This window comes from Micromesistius poutassou (genome assembly GCF_964030765.1).
Source record: "Micromesistius poutassou genome assembly, chromosome: 12".
NCBI lineage: Eukaryota > Metazoa > Chordata > Actinopteri > Gadiformes > Gadidae > Micromesistius > Micromesistius poutassou.
In genome coordinates, this window is record NC_140282.1 from 13,859,499 (window position 1) to 13,882,321 (window position 22,823).

Genomic DNA, 22,823 nt, shown 5'->3' on the forward strand with positions numbered 1-22,823 from the left:
TGTTTATTTGCCTCATGGTGTGCTCATCCTCTCCTGCAGGGGGACAAGGGGGGTGAGCGGGTGCTCCAGAAGAAGTGGACCACCTTCCTCAAAGCCCAGCTGCTGTGCTCCCTGCCCGACGACGGCTTCCCCTTCAACATCATCCAGGACATGTTCGTCCTGAAGCCCATGGGCGACGGCTGGGAGAACACCGTCTTCTACGGGGTCTTCACCTCCCAGTGGTGAGACCAGGACCGGCCTTCCTCGCCTAATTCTTCCTTTACGTTCTGCTACTTATTCTATGTACTTATTATGTACTTAATATGTGATGGTACTGCTTCATATGTGTTTTTTTTTTTGAGGAAACATCAATCAAAAATCTCTGTTGGGCAGATTGAGGCTCGTTTTTTTCTTCTTTGGACTGATGCTTCTACTAGAAAATGACAAAATAGTCAAAGTAGTCCAAACTAAAGCCCAAATGACAAGAGTACCCGTGTGATATAATCTGATCAGGGCTTAAATTTCAGCTCGGGATTGCGGGTATTGAGCATATTTTTTTCAAATCCTGCAACTTAGGCCAGCGTAATGTGGGACAATCCCGCACAAATTTCACTTTGTTGTCTGATACATTTATAAGAACACGACGGTGTGAATTTGGGTCTATTGACTTCACTTTACCAACCATCTTCCGATTTCGGTAGTGCATGTCCTTTGTACAATCTTTGATCTTGCGACAAACACACACACGCACGCTCGCGCAGGCACACAGAGCCCATTAGCGCTTGCTCCTTCTCGCTCTCTCCCTCTCAAAACTTGAGAGGGACTCCTCCGGACTCCTCCGGCTGCTCTGCCGGCGGAGGAGTCCGCATACGACCGAGAGGAACAATGGAGCGTCCGAGAAATTATATGGACCCAAAGTAAACTGACAGCTGTCTGCTGAAACATCGCTTTCTCCTCCATGTTCGTTTCAATCTGGACTTCAGAGAGTCAAAGCCAAAGTTAATTTCCCCCAATTCCTTTTTCCCCCATGGGCGAGATAAACCCTACTAGGAGTCTTTACTTGTTGTGGAAGTACCAGAGAGTCAGAGAACCCAACGCAGTCTGTAAGATTCATAATATCATAATACCCCCGTCAGTTCGGCCGCAGCGCAATGAATGAATAAAGATCAGTTATTTTACAACCTTGTTGATGAGAAACATTTAGAAAAACATGTACTTTTAATTCAGCCTTGGGTGAAATCGAAGTATAGTGTGTACTGAATGCATGTTGATGATGATACACTCCTTATAGGGGGTAACTACATTGGCACGACACCGGCTTCCTCCATCTTCTGCGCCAGCTTTTTAAATAAATCACCTATCCAAAGTGAGTTGACAGCTGTCTACTGAAAGCATCTTTCTCCCACCGGAGCAGCCCCTCCGCCACCCGTCCGTATACAGCATTCCCTGCCACGGCGCAATGAATGAATAAAGATCGTAAACACGTCGGGAGAAAAAAACATTTATTTTGACAGATGTGCCCGAAGTTACTACTTTACAACCTCGTTGATGACCCACATTTCGAAAAACATGTACTTTTAATTCAGCCTTGAACGCATAATCCAATTTGACTCCATACATGCACGCTTAACTCGACTATGAATCGCATTATCTAGGGGTCTTAATTCCACTATGAGTAACCCAATTTGATTTGATTTTAGCTCGACTAAGATGTATACATGCATCTTAATAATCCAATCATAGATGGACTAAGACAATAATTTGACTTTCTTGAGTGTCATGTAAACACACTGACTGATGGTACATCAGGATACTGATGTACCATGAAGATGTGATTAAGAGAGGAGAGGGAGAAACTAATAGGACTGTATATAGTTAAGAAAATAAGTCAGCAACTACTGTTTCCATATTATTATGTTAAGGGATTTAAAAAGTTAATGAATTCATTGAAAACAAAGTGTTTGATTTGATTGATTCCTTTCTTAATTGTTCAACTGAGCAAAGATAAAACAAAAGACAAGTACAGTACACAACAGTTAAAATAATAGCACATGAGGACATTTGTATAAGGAATTTAATGAAGAGAATCCCTTAAATTAGTGTTGGGGGCCAAATGTAATTAAGCTCGCAAGTATTATTCCCCCCAAACCCCCAAAAATCCTCCCTATGTGGAGCTCTTAAGGGGGGAATTCCCACCCATTTTGAAAATGAAATTTAAAGATCTCATGGCATGCTATTTTATGGATGCTTTAATATAGGTGTTAGTGGGCCCCTAATACAGTACTTGAAGACGTTCAAGAAATTCAGCCTTGGTGCAGAGTTACAGCCACTACGAGCCAGGCACACAATGAGCTCTCCACAAACGTGCTGTTTTTAGAGGCCAAGAGGAGGTCAAGGTGGAGGGTGGGGGTGTGGCCCTGAGCAGCTTGCAGCCACGGTACCATGCGCTAGTGTTTACAGTGGAACACTGAACACTCCGGGTGCTCCGGTGGGAGTCCTGGAGCTCTATATCTAAATAATATCATATTATATCTATATGATATAATATATATTATCATGGTCATGGTGTTTGCACCTCTGGATGATATTATGGATGATATTATGAATCTCAAACGACTGCGTCGGGTTCTCAGACGCCTCTGGTTCTTTCACTTCCACGTCAATATAAAGTACAGACTGAACCGCGAAATGGAGGAGAAAGGGCCCGGGGCAGCCGACACCGGACTGTATATGTGAATAATGTGATCTATATTGTGACCTCTCCAGGGATAAAGGTGTACCTGTATATGTGAATAATGTGATCCATATTGTGACCTCTCCAGGGATAAAGGTGTACCTGTATATGTGAATAATGTGATCTATATTGTGACCTCTCCAGGGATAAAGGTGTACCTGTATATGTGAATAATGTGATCCATATTGTGACCTCTCCAGGGATAAAGGTGTACCTGTATATGTGAATAATGTGATCCATATTGTGACCTCTCCAGGTATAAAGGGGCATCGGGGAGTTCGGCGGTCTGTGCGTTCACCATGGCCCAGGTGGAGCGGGCGTTCAGCGGGCGCTACCGCGAGGTCAACCGGGAGAGCCAGCAGTGGTACACCTACAACCACCCTCTCCCGGAGCCACGTCCCGGGGCGGTAAGCCCTGCCACACCCCCTCTAAACACACTGTTCACAAGTGCAGGGCTGCATGTGCTCGTTCACAACAGTGACTCAAACTCTAGTGTTCACCCGATGTTGAACCTCTGAATCAGCCTCCCGAGTGCCAATTGAACCGTCTGCTCCTCGGCCCTCCCCAGTGTGTGACCAGCCACGCCAGGCAGGCCGGGATCCAGTCGTCCCTGCACATGCCCGACAAGGTGCTCAACTTCGTCAAGGACCACTTCCTCATGGACAGCGTGATCCGCAGCCCGCCACTGCTGCTCAAGCGCAACGTGCGCTACACACAGATCGCTGTGCACAAGATCCAGGGCATGGAGCGGGCCTATGACGTCCTCTTCATTGGAACAGGTAGCCTAAAGGCCCGTTTACACCAGAGCCATTTTAGGCGTGTTTTTTAGGCTAGAGATAGAATTCCAATTCAAACTAGTGCACTGATTTACACCGGCAGCCTTTCTACGCCCTTCTCACGGCCGACCAAAGCTTATCTTTACGCTTCACTTCTATTTCCAAGCGTTTCTGAAGGGTCTCGGTTATGACGTGTAGGCCTATTATCTGATGAATCTCGAAAATATAGCGAAATAAACAGCGGCGGTGTGAATTGATACGCCTACGTCTCTCTCTCGCCTGCGGTGTAAATTCCCAGTAAGAGTCTTCAGCTGAACGACCGCGTCTTCTTCATCATCTTTTCCCTTTCCCTGTGGTATTTCCGGGAGACTGGTTTTATGTATTACGTTCCTAAATGCACTGCAGTTATACTTTCCTCACCAAAAAGTGAAACTAGTGTTATAATCATAGTCTCAAATGTGGTATTAGTAAATATTACTTGCACATATCTTAGGAATAGTGAGATGCAACACGTTAAGTGTGTGTGTGTGTGTGTGTGTGTGTGTGTGTGTGTGTGTGTGTGTGTGTGTGTGTGTGTGTGTGTGTGTGTGTGTGTGTGTGTGTGTGTGTGTGTGTGTGTGTGTGTGTGTGTGTGTGTCAGACGACGGCAAGCTGCACAAGGCGATCAACACCAACGACAGGATGCACATCATCGAGGAGATGACACTGTTTGCCACGCCACAGCCGGTCCAGCACATAGAGCTGGACCCCCAGAGGGTGAGGCCTCCCTCACCCCTTCAGCCCACCTATATTATACTATATTATAACACGTTATTACCACCGCGTTGTCTGTTATATCGTACTAGAGTCTCCTGTTTTATGGTTCTGCTTTGTTATACTATATAATCATTGTTATTATGATATATCGCCTCCATTCCTCTGGTACTGTATATCATACTATATATTACTATGTATGTCAATATTACTATAATAATAGTACGTGATGTACTAAGTCTCCTGTCCGCTGGCTCCTCCTTTATTATGCTGTATTAAACTATGATATTGTTATTATGACGTGATATATTGAGTCTCCTGTTTTAGGCCTCTGCTATATTATACTATATTAAACGCTAATATTATGATTAGGACATGATATATTAAGTCTCCTGTCCTCCGGTTCTGCTTTATTATCCTATATTAAACGCTAACATTATTATTATTATTATTATGACTGCAGGGTTTGTTATTTGTGTCGTCGTACTCCGGGTTGGTGGAGGTCCCGGTGGCTAACTGCACCAACTACGCCAGCTGTGGAGAATGTGTCCTCTCCAGGGACCCTTACTGCGCCTGGACAGGCCGTCTGTGTCGCGACGTCAGGATGGCGCCGCCCGACAGGTGAGCTCACCGACCAATCATGGCCCACAACCAGTGGACACAAGCCAATCAGTGGTGTTTTGTCGTGGGTAAACTGTAATGAGCCATACCTTACTCCCAAGAAAAATCAATGAATGAATGGAAACCAATGCAAAATTGACAGTGTAATCTTGGTGAGACACAAACAGGTCGATATCTTGAAAGCCCATTGTAAAATGTTGACACTTGACCCCTCTATTGAAAGGTCAATTTGAATAGAATCGAATGACACCACCATTGCAATTGCACTATATGGCCACTTGATGGAGACAAAGAAAGTGTTTATTGCAAAATGGTGCCAAGACACTTTTACTTTTACGTTTATGGTTGTTTTATGTGATGGTTATAAAAAGAAAAAGGGAAGATTGTTCTTGTTCTTTCGAATTTTTGGCAGTGATATGGATTGAATTGTTGGAATCAGTATATATATCAATTGTTGTACAATAACGTGAACAAGATCGCTATTGATGTGCATGTGCACAGTAATGAAACCGTTTTTTGTTACATGCTTCTTATTTTGTTTGGGGTTGGTATTGTCTTTCGTTTAGCTAACAATGGTTTCAACTAAGAGTTGACAATCTAATCTTTTTAGATGTGTGTCACATGACTGCTTTCTCATGGGATTAAATGCCTTAATACGTCTTTGCAAGGGGGGGGGGGCATTTCAGGATTAAGCATGCACTCATCTCTAAGAAGTTCTCAACCACAGTTTTTTTTATACAATTATATAAGCCACTTCATAGCTGGCTGACATGACTGTGTACAAATCCTGGTGCTTTCAAAGTGGGTATAAGGCGTATACCTGCCTATGGACTACACTACTTGAGCCAATCACAGCAAGGATAGATGGACGAGTTAATAAACACAAGAGTACATCATGACTTATAGGAGGAAGAGATCCTCCGAATAACTAGCAGCAAATTTAGAGGCATTCTCATTTCACTTTCATTTAGCTATTACGTATGTTTTCAGTATTTCAATTCAATGCTGTTTTTATTCATCAGGACACCACACATTGAGGCTCACAGCAGTGGTAATGAGACATCCTTTTATTGTGTGTGTGTGTGTGTGTGTGCGCGCCTTCACCCATGATGTACAAAATACAACTACAAAGCACGCACAACCGCACAAACACCCATAAGCTCTGTGTACTGTCATCTGCTTTGATCGGTTAAATTGAAACAGAACACGGGGGCCCGTTATGTACAAGCTGTCTGTACTTAGAGGAGACTCAACCGAAAGGCTTCCGTGTCGGTCATGTGTTCCGGAAGGTTCCTCTCACTACAGCTGCTGTTAGGTTGACCCACCTTGTGGTTTCTCTGTCCCGCCGCAGCCACTGGCAGCAGGACGTGGAGGAGGCAGACACCTCCGCCATCTGCAACAAGACTTCTCACACGCCCCGGTCCGCCTTCAAAGCACCAGCCTCCCGTGAGTTCACGACCGCTAGTGACAAGTCATTGATTTATTTCAAGGGTGATTTCCAATTCATGAATGAATTGACTTTTCCACTTCCAAAACTTCCAAAAAGTATTGCAAAAAAAACGTTTACGCAACTGACCAATGAGAAACGCTAACTGTTACCCCATCTCGGTGACTTCTGTTGGAACTATTTATAGAGATAAATAGACTAAACAATCAAACGTACTCTTTTTATAAAAACATAATTTATTGTATTCATTTTACGGCCATTATAGTTGAGGACTGATGGGGGCCCCTGGGAGCGGACCAGCTAGCCATCAGGAGCTAAAGCAAACTGTTGTCGCACTACCGTAGTGCCTCCTCACAAAGCCCCTGGAAGTTGTTAATTTAAGCAATAATCTCGCTCCACTGCTTTTGGTCACATGCTCCCATTACACCACACTGCACATGTATTACATAGCATTAAAAAAGAAATGACCGCTCCCGCTCAGATTTTTATACCATACCATATTTTAATGATTTTGATATTTAGTTAAAATGGCGTATCGTATTCCCCCAGGGGACGCTGCCTGCCAGCTCATTCATTGAAATATAATTGAATTCTATGCTATTTGTATCGTGTATTAACTTGATAACAATACTTCCAGGGGTCTCCGCCTGCCAGCTGATAACCATCCCCATGAACACGTTCAGAGTGCTGCCCTGCAAGCTGCGCTCCAACCTGGCGACCCGCAGGTGGCGCTACAGCGCCAGTGCCAAAGAGTTCCTCTACGCCACGCCCGAGGGCCACCTGGTGGTGGTGGCCCAGCCCGACCGGACGGAGGCCTACGAGTGCTGGTCCGAGGAGGAGGGCTTCCGGCAGCTGCTGGCCAATTACTGCGTGCGGGCGGAGCCCCGGGAGGAGAGCACCACGCTGGTGGGCCACTCGCGCACGCCGCACGTGGCGCGGGAGGAGAGCATCCTCATCCTGCCCGGCGAGTCGCGCTCCACGCAGCTCCACGCCAAGACCTACTGGAACGAGCTGATCGTGGTGTGCGCCCTGCTGGCCTTCTCCCTGCTGGTCTTCTCCTTGTTTGTGGTGTACCGGAACCGCGACCGCATGAAGTCCATGCTGAAGCAGGGCGAGTGCCCCAACATGCAGCAGAAGAAGCCCCGCATCGCGGGCAAGCCGACGGAGAGCCTGCCGCTGAACGGCAGCACCATCCCCGTGTCCACCTCGGACCACAAGGGCTACCAGACGCTCAACGACAACTACATCTGCAGCACGCCCACCCACGAGTCCTCGCCCGACAACAGCAAGAGCTTCTCGGAGGCCTCGGACCGGAGGCCCCTCAACGTGAAGGAGAGCCACGTGGAGTACTCGCCCACCTGCCCACGACCCCGAGTGCGGCTGGGCTCAGAGATCAAGGACTCCATTGTGTGAGGGTGAGCTCGGGGGCGAACAGGAGCTGTGTAGCTGTGTCTCTGTCAGGGTGCAGTTAGCAGCCAGTGGGCGTGCAGAGGAACCCCCTCCCGAGCCACAATGCATCTCATTCTTATTTGTGTGTGTCATCGTTGTTTCTTGATCGCCACAGAGGTCATCTGCTTTCATCGTATCCACGCCCAAGTGGGCAGTTCGCCCCTGCCTCTTGAAGCAGAGGGGACTGTTGCACAAAACGGGGTCACAAACTGTTGTGATCTGGTTTTTTACCAGGATGAATCATCCATTGAAAAACACAAGGAAAAAAAAACGTACATGCATACAAAAATATATCCTAGACATCCTGACCAGGGGCCGATCTACACGGGCCAGGATGTCCATCAAATCGAGATCTGGGAGAAGGTCGTTCACTTACACACAATGACGACGCAACGATGACAACTGATGGTCTGAAGAATGTCGGTTTCTCTTGTTCACTGAAGAGCTGTCTGATGCCACGAGGACAGAGCTCTTTATCCTGTATGGATTTCAAATCAGAAGAATGACCAATCCGAAGAAAGACTAGAATTGCCACCGTTTAGCCAACGAAAACGGTTAAGGAGTCCAAATCTGCAGTAGGTACAATAAGTAGCTTGATAAGTAATTAAATGAGAGATTGGAGAAAGCGGCTCTGGTCTTCAGCCTAGTATTCCTCTAGCCAAGTATTGATCAAAGAAGGCAATACGACTTTTGATATGCAAGTTAAGTTTGACCGGAACCCACTCCTTTCGGCACAATCGGAAATGCATACACTGGCGGAGACTATGAGGCGCAAATAACAGATGGGGAGAGAATTCAACAGTCCCGAGTCAAGCCAAGAAGAGAGAGCATTGCTCACTAGTCACCAAAATAATCTTGCACAATGTGCCAAAAATCTTGATTGTGTAATCCAAATGCAATAGTGCCATTATCACAAGCCCACTCCATCGAATGCCTTATGTTAGCACTGATCACAGTCACGAGAAGCACATGTTGCTGGAGCAAACGTTGGTTCCCAAGAAACATCTAAGACGTTATTAACATCAACTCAACAGGGATGACTCTCGTACCCCATTGCTAGTGTAGTAACTAGACGTCTGGAGAACTTATTCTCTACTTTCCCTCTTTTCCCATGTGATAGTGGGGGAAGCGCTTCAGCTAGTTTGTGATCTAGTGAGTTCACAAGTTAGTTAGTTGGTTAGCGATTTAGGGGGGTATAGCGTGCTACTCCAAGAACCAATGGACATGATATAAAAAATGAAGATTTCCCCTTTAAACAAAATGATTTCTCCCAAGTTTTGACATTGGTCTTTATTTTTTATTTTATGTTATTATTGTTTTTACAAACTCTTGGCAACATAAACTGCAATGCGGAGGCCTAGACCTGTTTGGTCATACCCCAGCCCAGAGCAGTTAACGCCTCATTCGTGTTAGACGTGTGCAGCTGCCACCCTGGCGTCGATTGGCCATGGTACAAGTGGAAGCACAAGGTTACTGGGGGTGTCAAAAACATTCAGGTTGTTTGCACATTTCAATAAATATGAAAACAAGAAAGATCAGCAAAGCAGGTAGGTATTCTACAAGAACTGACTACTGAGAGAAGAAAAATAGTGTTTGACTGATGCAGAGAATGAGGTTTAATTTTTTTTTTAAAGAAAATATATAATATGACAGGGACCATTGCCACCATTTAAAAACGAATTCCAATCCATAGATCAGACTTGGTGTTTAAACTTTTTTTTTTTTCCAAAGATGTAGGAGATTGTATTTCAAGTGTTGTGTAATTCTAAAGTTGATACGTTTCCCAGGTCAATGCGAATGGCCTGGCGGCGTTCATGTTGTGGAATGTATTGCCCATTCACTGTATTAGTCCAGTAAGCCCACCGTATGTACTCCAAACATCATAAACAATCAATGTGTGTTCGATCACACCCTTGAAGATATGACAACAAGCTACGTCTGCTCCAAGTTTGACAAAGTAATTGCACAACAAGCATACTGCGGCGTCAGTCAGTGTTTTGTTTTGGATTTGTTTTCCTTCATTTGTTTTGTTTGTGTATATAACTGTAGTTAATATTGTGTGTGTTTTTAAGGGACCTTGTGCAAGATGTATTATAGAGGTAGTTTTACAATCTAGAAACGTGCACACTGCTGATTTATTTTATAGTGCCTCATTGCCTAACCCCAACATTAATTCCCCCACTTCTCAACATTTTACTTCAAACTTGGCGATTGTGAGATATATGATATCAAACATTGGATTTGGCCCAATAACTCTTGTTAGTCCTTCTGCCCTTCACCAAGCCCATCACAAGGGGAAAACAATGACAGTAGTCAATGTCATCTTTTTAAATGTTTTAAATAGACACGATAATATAAGATATTGACCATTTGTCCAATTATAGGCAAACATATCCACAAAACATTATTTTTAATAATACAACATTTAAATTGTAATTCAGAACTCAGATAAATAGTTTTGCTTTGAAAATCCTGAATGACCAACTAACTCCTCCACCACTACATTATAACTTGGGGTTAGACATGTGTATTATCAGAACCATAAGGTCTACACACACACAAACGGACCACTCTCTTATGTCACCCACAACAGAAATCAAACCTGTTCCTCAAATGAAGAATGTCTTGTATTTAAAAGATTCAAGATTCTATATATTACTGTCAAACCTGGCCTTGTGTTTTTATTTTGTGACAAAATATAGCTATTGTTTTTTTTTTTTTACAGATGTGCATATTTATTTGCGACACATGCTTTTCTTCATAGAAGCAGAGAGTAGTGATATACTATAACAGATCAAATATTTCTAGTATAAGGTTATGTTTTTGACTGGCTGCAAGGTAATACACTTTACTTTACTGTATGTGAATGTAACCAGCTCGAATATACGACACATTATACGACACATTTCAACATTGTCAGTCTTCAAGGATATTACTCCCTACCCTCCACACACAAAGCATAACTTGGCTTCATCTTTCGTCCGAGATTCTGAAAAGGTCTCGATGCACGACACAATAGAGATAATCAACTCATTCTGTTTGTGCTTGTTAATTTATTTTCATCCAAAACATGGCCCCCAGGGCTGTGCATCCACACTGCACGATGCCATCTCAGCAGTTTCTTTCTCAGCATAGTGACCCTACTGAATCCCATAAGCTTAGTTGACTGAACTATTAGAATAATGTGGTCATGTACAGTAAGTCTGCATGAAAAATTGTGTGCACGTATGTGTGTGTGTGCGTGTGCGTGTGTGTGTGTGTGTATGTATGCGTGTGTTTGTTTTTGTTTTTTTATCCAATCAGTTGTGTACAAAAACATGTTGTAAGCTGTATTTTTTGTATCATACATTGATATTGTGACTGTTGTTTTTATTATAATGTACATAAAAGGCACTTTATTTTAATTTTTTTAAATAAATGAATAAAATGATAAAAAAAATATATAAACATGTTTATTTCTGTTTTATTCTCGGCGGTGTGATTTTTCTCTTAATTTAAATACAAAAAAGGCTAAATATTCGCAGCAATAAAAAAGTGCATATCTGACCCATAGTTCTGCCCCACAATACTGTTCAAGACAACAAAGCCAACTTTTTTTTTTGGCCAAGTAATTTGGTCTCTGCATTTACCCCATCCGTGAATTAGTGAAATACACAGAGCACACAGTGAAGTGAAACACACACTATCCCGGAGCAGTGAGCCACTTACAGCGCTCGGGGAGCAGTGAGGGGTTAGGTGCCTTGCTCAAGGGTACTTCAGCCGTGGATGTGGGCATGGGAGAGAAGTGTTCAACCACTTCCCCCGCATTTTTCCTACTGGGCCTGGGATCGAACCGGCAGCCCTTCGGTTTAAATGCCAAAGCCCTAACCAGTAGGCCACAGCTGCTCATTTCCAGCATGACAGAAAAAGGCCAGCTCGCTGAGAGCTCCCGAATGTCCTACAGACACTCAACTGTAAACAAATCGATACACATGTAGGTATTTGTATGGACTAACAGCTAAACCCCAACACCACTTGTAGAGTTGTTTGCATTACATCAGTGGTTCTTGGCCTTTGACTTTAGGATTACCACTAAATTGTCAAGACCTTTCGTGGACCACCTCATATGCAAACGGTAAAAAATAGATAGGTACACATGCAGTGGCTAAGCAAAGGGTGCCAGTGCCCCCTTTACACACAATTATTACTGTGAAAGGCCATGGTCAGTGGGAACCAGTGGAAATACAAAGTCAGCCACGATAATGCTCCCAGTGTGTTTATTTAGCGAACAAAAAATCTATCAATGGAAAACAGTTTTTTAATAATAAGCCATAACACTATGTAACAATATTTATTATATATTTCATTTTAATAAATTATTTTAATTGTGCCTCATTCCCTTAACCCCATATAGGGAACACTGCAGTAGCCGCGGATGATGGGATATAGTGTGGAAATTAATTGCACATCAGTTGAACACTTTTTTCATGGTGTATGAATGGTATTAAGTAGTATAGGGAACCAGATTAATACACAATACACAAATACACAAAGCCGATGCGTGCGTCCAAAACTATTCGTTCAAAACCAAATAAACAACAAAAACAGCGTCCCTTATTTGCTTTAAATACTTTATTTACCGCGCTGTATTAATTCCCAAGTTTTGAAAAGAAAAGAAAGTATTTGAAGCGAATAAGCGACGACACACACGCACGAACACACGTGCACGCACGTTCATTCACGCAAGCAGGCACCCACTACAACCTGGAGAGGCTGTAAATGCTTTTAAAAATGATAATGGCTATAGACAGGTTACAAATTCTCCCAATTTACTTACTATTCCTCTGTACATATTTGTTTTTTCCTGCATTTTACAGATTTGTGAGGAGTTTTTCTGTATTACAAACAAAGATCTACTCGGAACATTCAGAGCTGCTGTAGAAAAAAATTGTACCGCGCCCGAAAAACAGAGTTTGGCAAGGACCTGAAGGATATATATCTATACTGAGAAAGCTTGATGATGAAGTGTGTGCACAGTACAGTACCAAACAATACTTTCGCCCAGATGAAATTCAATCTGTTGAATTACAATTAGTCTTGCTATTATTAGAGCTATCTTTCTTTCTTTTTTTTCTTTTTTTCTTTGAGACCACCAACCAGAGACACTATAGAAGGAGGAGACACATCACTGAAAAAATCACCCATTGAAATGCATGGGGAAACTTCGTAACGCCAAGATGGCAGTTGTTTGCACTTGTATGCACCTCTTCCGGTGCCGTTGCTCCAATCATTTTGCAGGTCCTACGCGGTCACGCTTTTTGCGACACTTGGAAGTTATTTTCAATCAAGAGGGAAGAACCAGCAGCTGGAGCGGCACAAGCAGCATCGACTGGAAAACTTTGACTACCAACGAAGAATGGTATGTATTTAAACTATACTGCAACTTTGGTACACCATCGTTGTTCAATGTAGTTTCTGTTTTTTGTCGTCCTTTCGTTTCACATGATGGTGAATTAGTCAACTGAGCTAGCTAGCGATAAGAGCCGTATAAGTGTTGTTTGTGTTGGTTTTAGTAAAAATTATAAAATATTAGCTTTGAACACATTGAACACTAGACATTGTTGCTGTGACTTCATTGCTAACTTAAGACCCCTTTAATTTAGTGTGCTGACTTCAAACGAAGCGTCGAATTAATATAATCGGTAGTGTAGCAGCTAGTAATAGAGGTTTGAAAACAAGACTTTTGTTATGCAATATAAAAATAACTTTGGTTACTTCTTAGACTATAACTTATAATACATTCTGAATGTTTGCATTCAAATCCTAGCAGTACGCAATAATTTGTACAACATTTAAACAACAGACTCTCAGGAAGATCCTCCAACAGGAAAATTCATATTCAATATTCATGAAAACAAGGCTTTTTTTTTTTTAATTTTTTTTAATTTTTTTAAAGACCGGGTAAACCAAAAATAATTATGGGTTTTGAGTTTATAATACCACAGGAAAATATATTATTAACCACCCTGCCAAATTTGAAGGACTAAAAAAATCGCGAAGTATATAAAATTATGCTTCAAAGTTGATGAAAAATGAGCAGTAATCCCTGGCTCAGGACGGTGGGGGCGTGTGCGCTGCAGGCCAGGAAACCACGCCCATCACCGGAGAGCCAACTGCAAACTGACAATTCAAACCAGACTCGTGAGCGGTAAAACCATAGACGGGTGAAACCACAGAATGCTAGTGCGCGGTTAATGTATTTATACCTAGAGGGCAGCAGGGGGCGGGTTTATGTGAGTATGACCGCTTTACGTAACGCGGTCTTCGATGTAGACCCGCCCATTTTAAACCTGCACACAGAACATTCTCTGAGGCCTAGCTCCTCAAGGAAATGATGAATGGGAAAAATATTTTTTACATGTTTTGAGGGACACATTTAAGGCCTAATTAATATGATAAGAAGAAAAATACTGAATTTGGTTTACCCGGTCTTTAATTTTTTTTTATTTGGGCAGCCACTTGGTTCCGTGCCTTTATTTCGGCCCCAAGCCTGCACATTATGAATTTCTTCAAGGCAATAGCCTCGATGGCCTTGGAGTGAGTCGGGTGCTGGAGGTGGATCTCATCAAAGGCCCCGCTGCGTTGCAGGGCCTCCTTCACTTTCTGGGCCAGCCCCTTTGCTGCCCAGACTCTTGGCAGCTCCCTTTTAATGCTGCTTTCGCACCTGGCGATGCAGGCCTGGAAGGCCTCAGTAGGCTCATGGAGGCTGGCTGATGAATGAAATTTCTTGGCCTGAATGAAGGAACCCTCCCTTGTAGCAGTGCTGTAACTGTGCTCTCTGTTGTTTCTCTTCACCAGCACTCTTTCACACTCCCAGCACTGGCCAAGGTCGGGTTCTTCCGCCACCTTTTTGGTGACCCATCCAGCAACGTAGGTCAGCGCCTCTTGCTCCCCTTCCTGCCCACCTTCCTGCTCCACATAGCTGGCATCGGGGTGAGGGATTCCCTGTGATGGCCAATGCCAAAGTAAGTCAGAATTAATTAGGTTGTTTTTAAATAATGATCATAGATGTTAAGCCTAATGTGTGATTCTTGTTGTATTCAGACACATTATCATTGCCTGCTCAATGGCCTGCTCAGGGGCCACAGTTGAAGTCAACTGTGAGTCAGTCTAAAGCATAAAAACACATTCCAAATGTATGTATTACGATTAAGTATTCAGTCCTGTGTTATTTAAAAACCTCAGAAGGATGGGGTGAGTTCCATCAGGATTGTGATTACAGTTGGTACTGTTGGCCATTCTAAAACATTTTCTTCCATGACATTGCATGTTATAGATTCCTTGGAGATTTCAGCATTGATCTTACCTGCAGCAACTGAGTTGCGTCATCAGGAATGCAGTTGGTGTTGCACCCCTGTATGCCAATTATGCTGCCCACTGATGCACTCCGCAAAGCTGCAGAAAACTCCCTGGCTGTGGGGTGGAACCTGTGTCCTCCCTTCCCTCTTATGACCGAAAAGAGGTTCTGCAAAAATCGGTAGGTACACCATTGTCAGAAAATCTAAAAAGCATTTGGAACTAAAAGGATTCTAATGTTGGCTGAACAATACCTCCAGGCAGTCTTGGTTGAGTTTCGCAGTGCGTAGTACATGCACGCCCTCTCTCCTCAGCTCCTCATGTAGCTTGAGGACGCTACGGAGGCTCAGTACCAAGCCTGAGTGAGACGGCGGTGATCTTTTGGACCTGGATGGAAGGATGTGATAATATCTAATGTCGCCATACCATTAAGCACATAACATGGAATATTTATATTTACACACACACACACACACACACACACACACACACACACACACACACACACACACACACACACACACACACACACACACAAAAGTAAAGCATAGAGGAATAGCTTCCCTATCAACCTGTAACCACCATATAATGTTCAAAACCTTACATCAACATCCACTTCACCAGAGTGGCTCAATAACACTGACGGTTTGGCTTAACAACACTATCACTATTACACAACTGTAACAAGTATGTCAATTGTAACTTCAGAAACGGTTTTGCACCATACACATAATAACACTCAACAACAATATGTCCACTCTCGGTTCAATGTTCCTTTTGGTTCGGATTGTCCACGTTACGTGTGTGCCGACCGTTCACCAATTAGACATGTCCATCACGAGTGCGTTGCTGTCCGTTGAGAATGATAGCCATGTGTGGCAGCAGGGTAGCCTATTTACTCACCCACCGCACCGTGCATCAATGCGGGAGAAGGAGAGAGCAGGAGCCACAGACACGTCCCGGTCTGTAGCAGTGAACTGGCTGGCTCTTCGTCCTCTGGCGTGACAAGCTTCCAACGTTGGCGACGGGCTAGTAATATAACTGAATAGTCAACACTTTGCACTACCTAGCGAGGACGGTCGCCTCGCACTACGCGAACTATACTTGTTAATAATACGACCCCGGATGAATCTTCAGCGCTGATGGCGTGGAGTCTTCCGCTCCTCCACACGCCACTCCAGCCGTAACTGTTCCGTAGCTCAGATTAAAACATGTCGCACATGCAATAACTAAGAGCTAAACTGTTATTCAACTGATCTATCATACCGAAATCTCCGTCAGCATGGGACCTCGCCGAGCGCCGCCATCTTCTTCGTTCTTCCTCACCAACTCTCTCAAGTCCCGCTCTCTCCTCTCATTCGCCAGTGCACCTGCATGCAAGTACCGATTGGCCGAGCCTATGGCGAAGTTCATGGGTGCGATTGGGTGAGGCTATTTTGAGGGAAAGGTTATCGTAGGGGCTACATATCAAGAAATATATGCACACTCTAGGTGTACACCTACACATGATCCTTTTCAAAAACTCTTCCAGTCTCTCTTCTTCCCTCCTTTCATGTCTTCTGTCTCTCTGCCTTTCGAGCTAAGCACGGAAAGAACAAGTAGGCTTCTATTAGGAATGAGGAGTTGACGTCACGGCACAGTAAGCCGTGTAAGCCCCCCCCCTTTCCGCCATGTTGGTAGGTACGCCCCTCCGAGTGCAGCTGAGCTTTGCGTTATTGTTGACACGGTAGCTGCTAGCAGAGGAGGTCGTTGAAATTCTTTACTGTTTTAACAATGCCTGGAAGCAACTGCTGCGTTAAAAACTGCTCCAATGCCTCACACGATCGCCGAGGAAACCGTAAGAACAGTGGGCTACAGTTTTTTAGGTTCCCTAAATGGAGAACGCACTTAGGAGAGCAAGTATCCGACATCACGAGGAGACGTCGGATTTCTTGGGTGGCTGCAATCAGAAGAAAGGACCTTACTTTCGATAACATTCCCCAGTCGATAAGAGTGTGTTCTCTGCATTTTCACTCAGGTACGTTCTCTAAAAATGTCGATGCGAACCCTGAAGTGCATCTGAAGTTGTTTTCTAGCAGCTAGCTAGCTACCTAACAAACTGTTGCTTCTTAGAAAATGCTCGATGGCCCAACCATTAATGTTGTTTTAAACAAAACTAGTTGAGATTCAGTTCATGACATTAGTGTTTCCCATGATTGTTTTGAGCTTAACTAACACATTTTCTGTAAAAGCTTAAAGCATTGATTACATTGCATTAAAGCATTGATTGAAGCATTGATTGTACATTGTACATTGCATTAAAGCATTGATTGTAATTAAAGCATTGATTACATTGAGTTTTCATAATCGAATTATTAAAAATTATCTAGGTAAACCATCATATGAGATGGTGGAGAACCACCCTGACTGGACACCATCTTTGCGGTTAGGCCACAGTGATGTCAAGCCAACAGAAGGAGCGAGATATCAGCGGCAAGTAATGCGCAGCAGGACCCAGCCCCAGGAGCAAGTGCCCCCGACAGAGGAGCAGCGGCCTCCATCCCCGACAGAGGAGCAGCGGCCTCCATCCCCGACAGAGGAGCAGCGGCCTCCATCCCCGACAGAGGAGCAGCGGCCTCCATCCCTGACAGAGGAGCAGCGGTCTCCATCCCCGACAGAGGAGCAGCGGCCTCCATCCCCAGCACAGGAGCAGCGGCCTCCATCCCCGACAGAGGAGCAGCGGCCGCCATCCCCAGCACAGGAGCAGCCATCCCCGACAGAGGAGCAGCAGCCTCCATCCCCGACAGAGGAGCAGCGGCCTCCATCCCCGACAGAGGAGCAGCGGCCTCCATCCCCGACAGAGGAGCAGCGGCCTCCATCCCCGACAGAGGAGCAGCGGCCTCCATCCCCGACAGAGGAGCAGCGGCCTCCATCCCCGACAGAGGAGCAGCGGCCTCCATCCCCGACAGAGGAGCAGCGGCCGCCATCCCCGACACAGGAGCAGCGGCCTCCATCCCCGACAGAGGAGCAGCGGCCTCCATCCCCGACAGAGGAGCAGCGGCCGCCATCCCCGACAGAGGAGCAGCGGCCTCCATCCCCGACAGAGGAGCAGCGGCCTCCATCCCCGACAGAGGAGCAGCGGCCTCCATCCCCGACAGAGGAGCAGCGGCCTCCATCCCCGACAGAGGAGCAGCGGCCTCCATCCCCGACAGAGGAGCAGCGGCCTCCATCCCCGACAGAGGAGCAGCGGCCTCCATCCCCGACAGAGGAGCAGCGGCCTCCATCCCCGATAGAGGAGCAGCGGCCGCCATCCCCGACAGAGGAGCAGCGGCCGCCATCCCCAGCACAGAAGCAGCGGCCGCCATCCCAAGCACAGGACCAGCGACCGCCATCCCCAGCACAGGACCTGGGGCCTCATGTACAAAGCTTGCTTACGTACAAAAAAGCTGCGTAAGCAACTTCTCACGCAAACGTTCGGATGTACAAAGACTGACTTGACGTGAGAGTGCGGTTCTCCACGCAAACTAAATGCCTGGCTTACGCACATTTCTGCTGCATTTTGTCAGTTGGCGGCACATAGAGGCAATGCAGCGCAACAACATTAGGCCTACTCGATCACGAGTCATGATGAAGTAATATTGCAATATGAGGCTAGTTCAAAGTGGATTTGAACGTCGGGATGTGTGATCTTAAATGCACTTCAATCATACATTATTGTTGTCGAGACGCATAATGTGACACTGTTGTTGATATTAGGCTAAACGTAAACAGACCCATAAAAATATATTGTTACTATTGGAGTTAAAAGGAAATTAAAAGGAAGCCCCAGCAATATTATTTTCAGTGATGACTTGTTTATTAAACGTTACATATTTCATGACCACGCATGACATCGCTAATTGATCTCTCTTCACGCATATGTCGTCAGATTCTCGACTGCAGTATTATTATTTGATGTTGCGTGGAGTAAGAACAAGCCATTGTTACTTAAATTCAATCTATCAATGAACCAGTCGGTCGATTTCGAATTATGTACATATTATTGACACCTTGGGTGTATGGGAACAACCGTCAGCATGCATCCAAATAAATGAGAATATAAAAGCATGCACAAAATGTGGCAATAATCGATAGGTTGACAATGGCAGTGTTGGCCTTGTTAGAAGATGGTCGCATTCGAAATGAAGGGTTGTACCGCGACAATTCTGATTTTTTGGGCAAAAGTGAGCCGATCCCAAATCACAGCTGCCACCCTTTGCTCAAATAGGGCGAGCACTCCGCCCCGCTGCCCGTCTGACCCACACTTCTCCGGTGGGCAGACAGTCTTTTTACGTCCACCTTGATGTCCGACCACTTTTTTTTAATGTCAGCCAGAGTTCGGCTTTCGGCCCCAACCTCGTTGACCGACTTGGCAACATTTTCCCACGCCAGTTTTTTGCTTTTGGTGCTGATTCCGGATGAAAGAGCCAAACAAGATCTTATTTCTGGCCTCTACCTCCGAAATCAGCACCTCCACCTCGCATTCACTAAAGTTATTTTTTCTTCCTTTCTCCATTTTCTCCTTTCTCCTAACGAGCGCACTACTGCAGGTTTATTTATACTAATTAGCATATTAAATGAGGGAGGAGACTGGGTGGAGAGACGGGCTCGTGCACGTGCGCACAATTTCACGTTGTACAAAGAGAATCTGCGTGAAATCGTGCTTACGCAAGGATTGATACATCCGGATTTATTTGTGCGCAGCAGCTTTCCAAATTTTGGCGTCCGCAAAGTTTGTCAGAACTGGTTCACCGTGTGACACACGCTTTTGCCTGTTTACACACACGCCACACATCCAACAACAATAACAATCCTGATCGCCCCCCCCGTCAAAAATCCCGATCGCATTGTTGACGGTTCATTTATTACATAAATTAACTGGCTACAACAATGAAACAAATGATTTACAATGCTCCGAATGAGCACATGTGTGATGGCCGTGCAGTGTTTCCCACACATAGGCCAATGTGTGGCGTTGCGCCACAGATTGAACAACGAGCGCCACAAATTGATTCCGCTTTTCTTATTTATTTTTACTTGAACGCGTTTTTTAAATGTAACTCCGCCAGCCCGTAATCGCGCCCCCGTAATGCTGCCAGTCCGACGTGTTCCCATTCCGACAGTCCTGTGCGCGTATGCAAATTAGCCATGTGCGCCAAACAGAAGAAGGGCCCTATCTTGCGCCCGGCGCAATTGACTTTCTACACCGACGCATGTGTCATTGCTAGTTTGCACCCGGCGCAAAGCTGATTTTCCCCCGCAGCAACCAGGCACCACTACACTTGCATGTTAAATATTATGACGTCAAAGATTATTCATACGTGTGAAACTGCATAGAAATAGCGTGTGGATTGTTGAAACATTTTTCCCTGCATGAATGAACATGAATGAAGTATAGTAGGCTATGCCATCCGTTAAAATAATAATAATACATTCGAGCAAAGTATATTCCAGGCTTCTAAAACAAAATCTAGTTTTAGGGTAAATTATTGGTTAAGTTATTTGGGAAAGAGCAGCTGATACAGCGGTAAGTTGTACTTTTAATAATGCATCTGCAAACACCGTAAGCAAACACATATGTTCTTGACCCAGACATCGTGTACAAGCCCATTACTTTTAGGATTGATGAGTATTTGATCGTGGGAAAAAACAGTTTTACCGCGAGTGAGTATTTAATAGAATGAATGAATGCGGGTGATGCTTGGTGCGCGTGTGTGTGCGCGCCCATCTGTCTAAACACACGCAAATTAAACACGTAAGTGTATGAGAAGGAAATCGAGTCAGTCGACCTGCGATAAGCAGCTGATTCTGAACGGACTCTTCTCTCTTCGAGATGGACGTGTTCTAACGCATTTTTAATCAATGAAATGTTAACACAACAGTATATATCTGACCATTTAATTTTCGAAATTTTAGGTGAAGCCGCGAGCTTCCCTTGCAGTAGAGAAGTCGCCACTACGAAAGAATGCAATGTATCCAACTAGCGGGAATGGATCTAAACAAACTAAGCTCCAGCGAATTACTACAATGCAGAAGTAGTGGAGAATGGCGAAACACAGCAACTCTAGCCTACTCTCAACCAAAATAAAAATAATCGCCACCCGGTGCAGCAGTGTGAACTGCCCCGTTTTTAGAAAGTCTCAGCCCGTCTCGTCGCAAGGAGTCGCGAGTTGCAAGCAGTTGCGTCGCGAATCTACTGCGGTCAAGCCAGCCGACACTTCGAAAACGACAGTCAAGGCAGCCGACCCAGCTTTTTGCTGTACGCGTATATAGGCCTACTAGCCATTACGGTAATAGCGTCTCAGAACTGTTTTTAAAAAAAAATGCACTCGTCGGGTATACCAATTGACAGTCAATAGAAGCCTTATCAATTTAAAAAGAAACGCCCTGTTATCATAGACTAATTACACTTCAGGGTTATAGTACACGACCCCATAGTGTGACCCAGTAAGTTTCAAGACATTCTGATGTGTAGTTTCAGAATAAAAGTCCACCAAATATTAACATATGAGACAAATTACATGAATTTGGATTTCAATTAAAAGAAAACGCCCTGTTATCCCAGACTAATTCCACATTAGGGTTATAGTACACGACCCCATAGTGGGACCCAGTAAGTTTCAAGACATTCTGATGTGTAGTTTCAGAATAAAAGTACACCAAATATTAACATATGAGACAAATTACATGAATTTGGATTTCAATTAAAAGAAAACGCCCTGTTATCCCAAACTAATTCCACATCAGGGTTATAGTACTCGACCCCATAGTGGGACCCAGTAAGTTTCAAGACATTCTGATGTCTGGTTTCAAAATAAAAGTCTCACACCATCGGGTTACTAAAGAAGTTAAATGACTAGACTAAAGAGCCTGGGCCGGAAACCAAAACCTCAAAACCAAGTGTTCTTCTCGAGTGGTTTATTGTAACTTTCCAAACAGGAGGTTATACTGACAATGTTACAGACAAAAATCGGATTAACATTGTCTCACTAATGTTTGTTTGCCATTCAATTTTTTTTAAAGCTGTTATCAGCTACTTTCGCTCACCGCACTTTGTTGTAATTAAATTGTGTTTTGATTGAGTCTGTCCTCATTGCGGAGAAGCATAAAAACACAAATAAATCCACACAAACCACTGTTGTAACTTGTAGCATTACTGGGTATTCAATTCAATTCAGATTCATTATGATTTTTGGTATAGGGGCAATTAACTGGTTTCTTGACATTGGTAGGGACATGTGCCTAACCGTAATTGTACCCGCTATTGCGATATGCATTTGCAGTGGCATGATGAATGGATTTAACGATAACAAAAAAATACAAGGATAATCACAGTAATACAGATCAGCGCGGCCACGTTGAAGCCCAGAGCCCACTTGCTGTATCCCTTGGCCCTCTGCAAGTCTCCGATCACCTTCATGTCTCTTGCCTGCGACAAATATAAAAGAAAGAAAGATGAACGAGTGAATGATATGTTCAAATAGAGGTCTAAGGCCATGTCGTTGGAAATGTGATGTGAATTTACAGACATTTGATTTTTCATTAAAGCTACTGAAGGTAAGATTCCAGTGTTGTAAAAGAAAAGAGCAGAAAAGCGCAAGATCTTGAAAATACTCAACACCTTTAAACACCCTACATTCTCCCTTCCAGTTCCCTATTGTTTCGCCACCATTGAGAAAATATCCCTCATCAGTATCAGGGATATGAGTCT

At 44.4% G+C, this 22,823-nt stretch overlaps 1 protein-coding gene across 2 annotated transcripts in view; it reads left to right on the forward strand.

The window, feature by feature from the left end:
- Nucleotides 1-11,143, forward strand: part of LOC311356814 (semaphorin-4B-like) — a 31,605-nt gene extending 20,462 nt beyond the window's left edge. For both annotated transcript variants that reach the window (XM_084476676.1, XM_084476677.1), the window contains 7 exons: nt 40-221; nt 2,970-3,120; nt 3,282-3,492; nt 4,130-4,245; nt 4,706-4,863; nt 6,215-6,309; nt 6,948-11,143. In XM_084476676.1, coding sequence (XP_084332802.1) covers nt 40-221; nt 2,970-3,120; nt 3,282-3,492; nt 4,130-4,245; nt 4,706-4,863; nt 6,215-6,309; nt 6,948-7,723 — 1,689 coding nt within the window. In that variant the 3' untranslated portion in view covers nt 7,724-11,143. The remainder of the gene's footprint in view (nt 1-39; nt 222-2,969; nt 3,121-3,281; nt 3,493-4,129; nt 4,246-4,705; nt 4,864-6,214; nt 6,310-6,947) is intronic.
- The last annotated feature ends 11,680 nt before the right edge of the window (nt 11,144-22,823 follow it).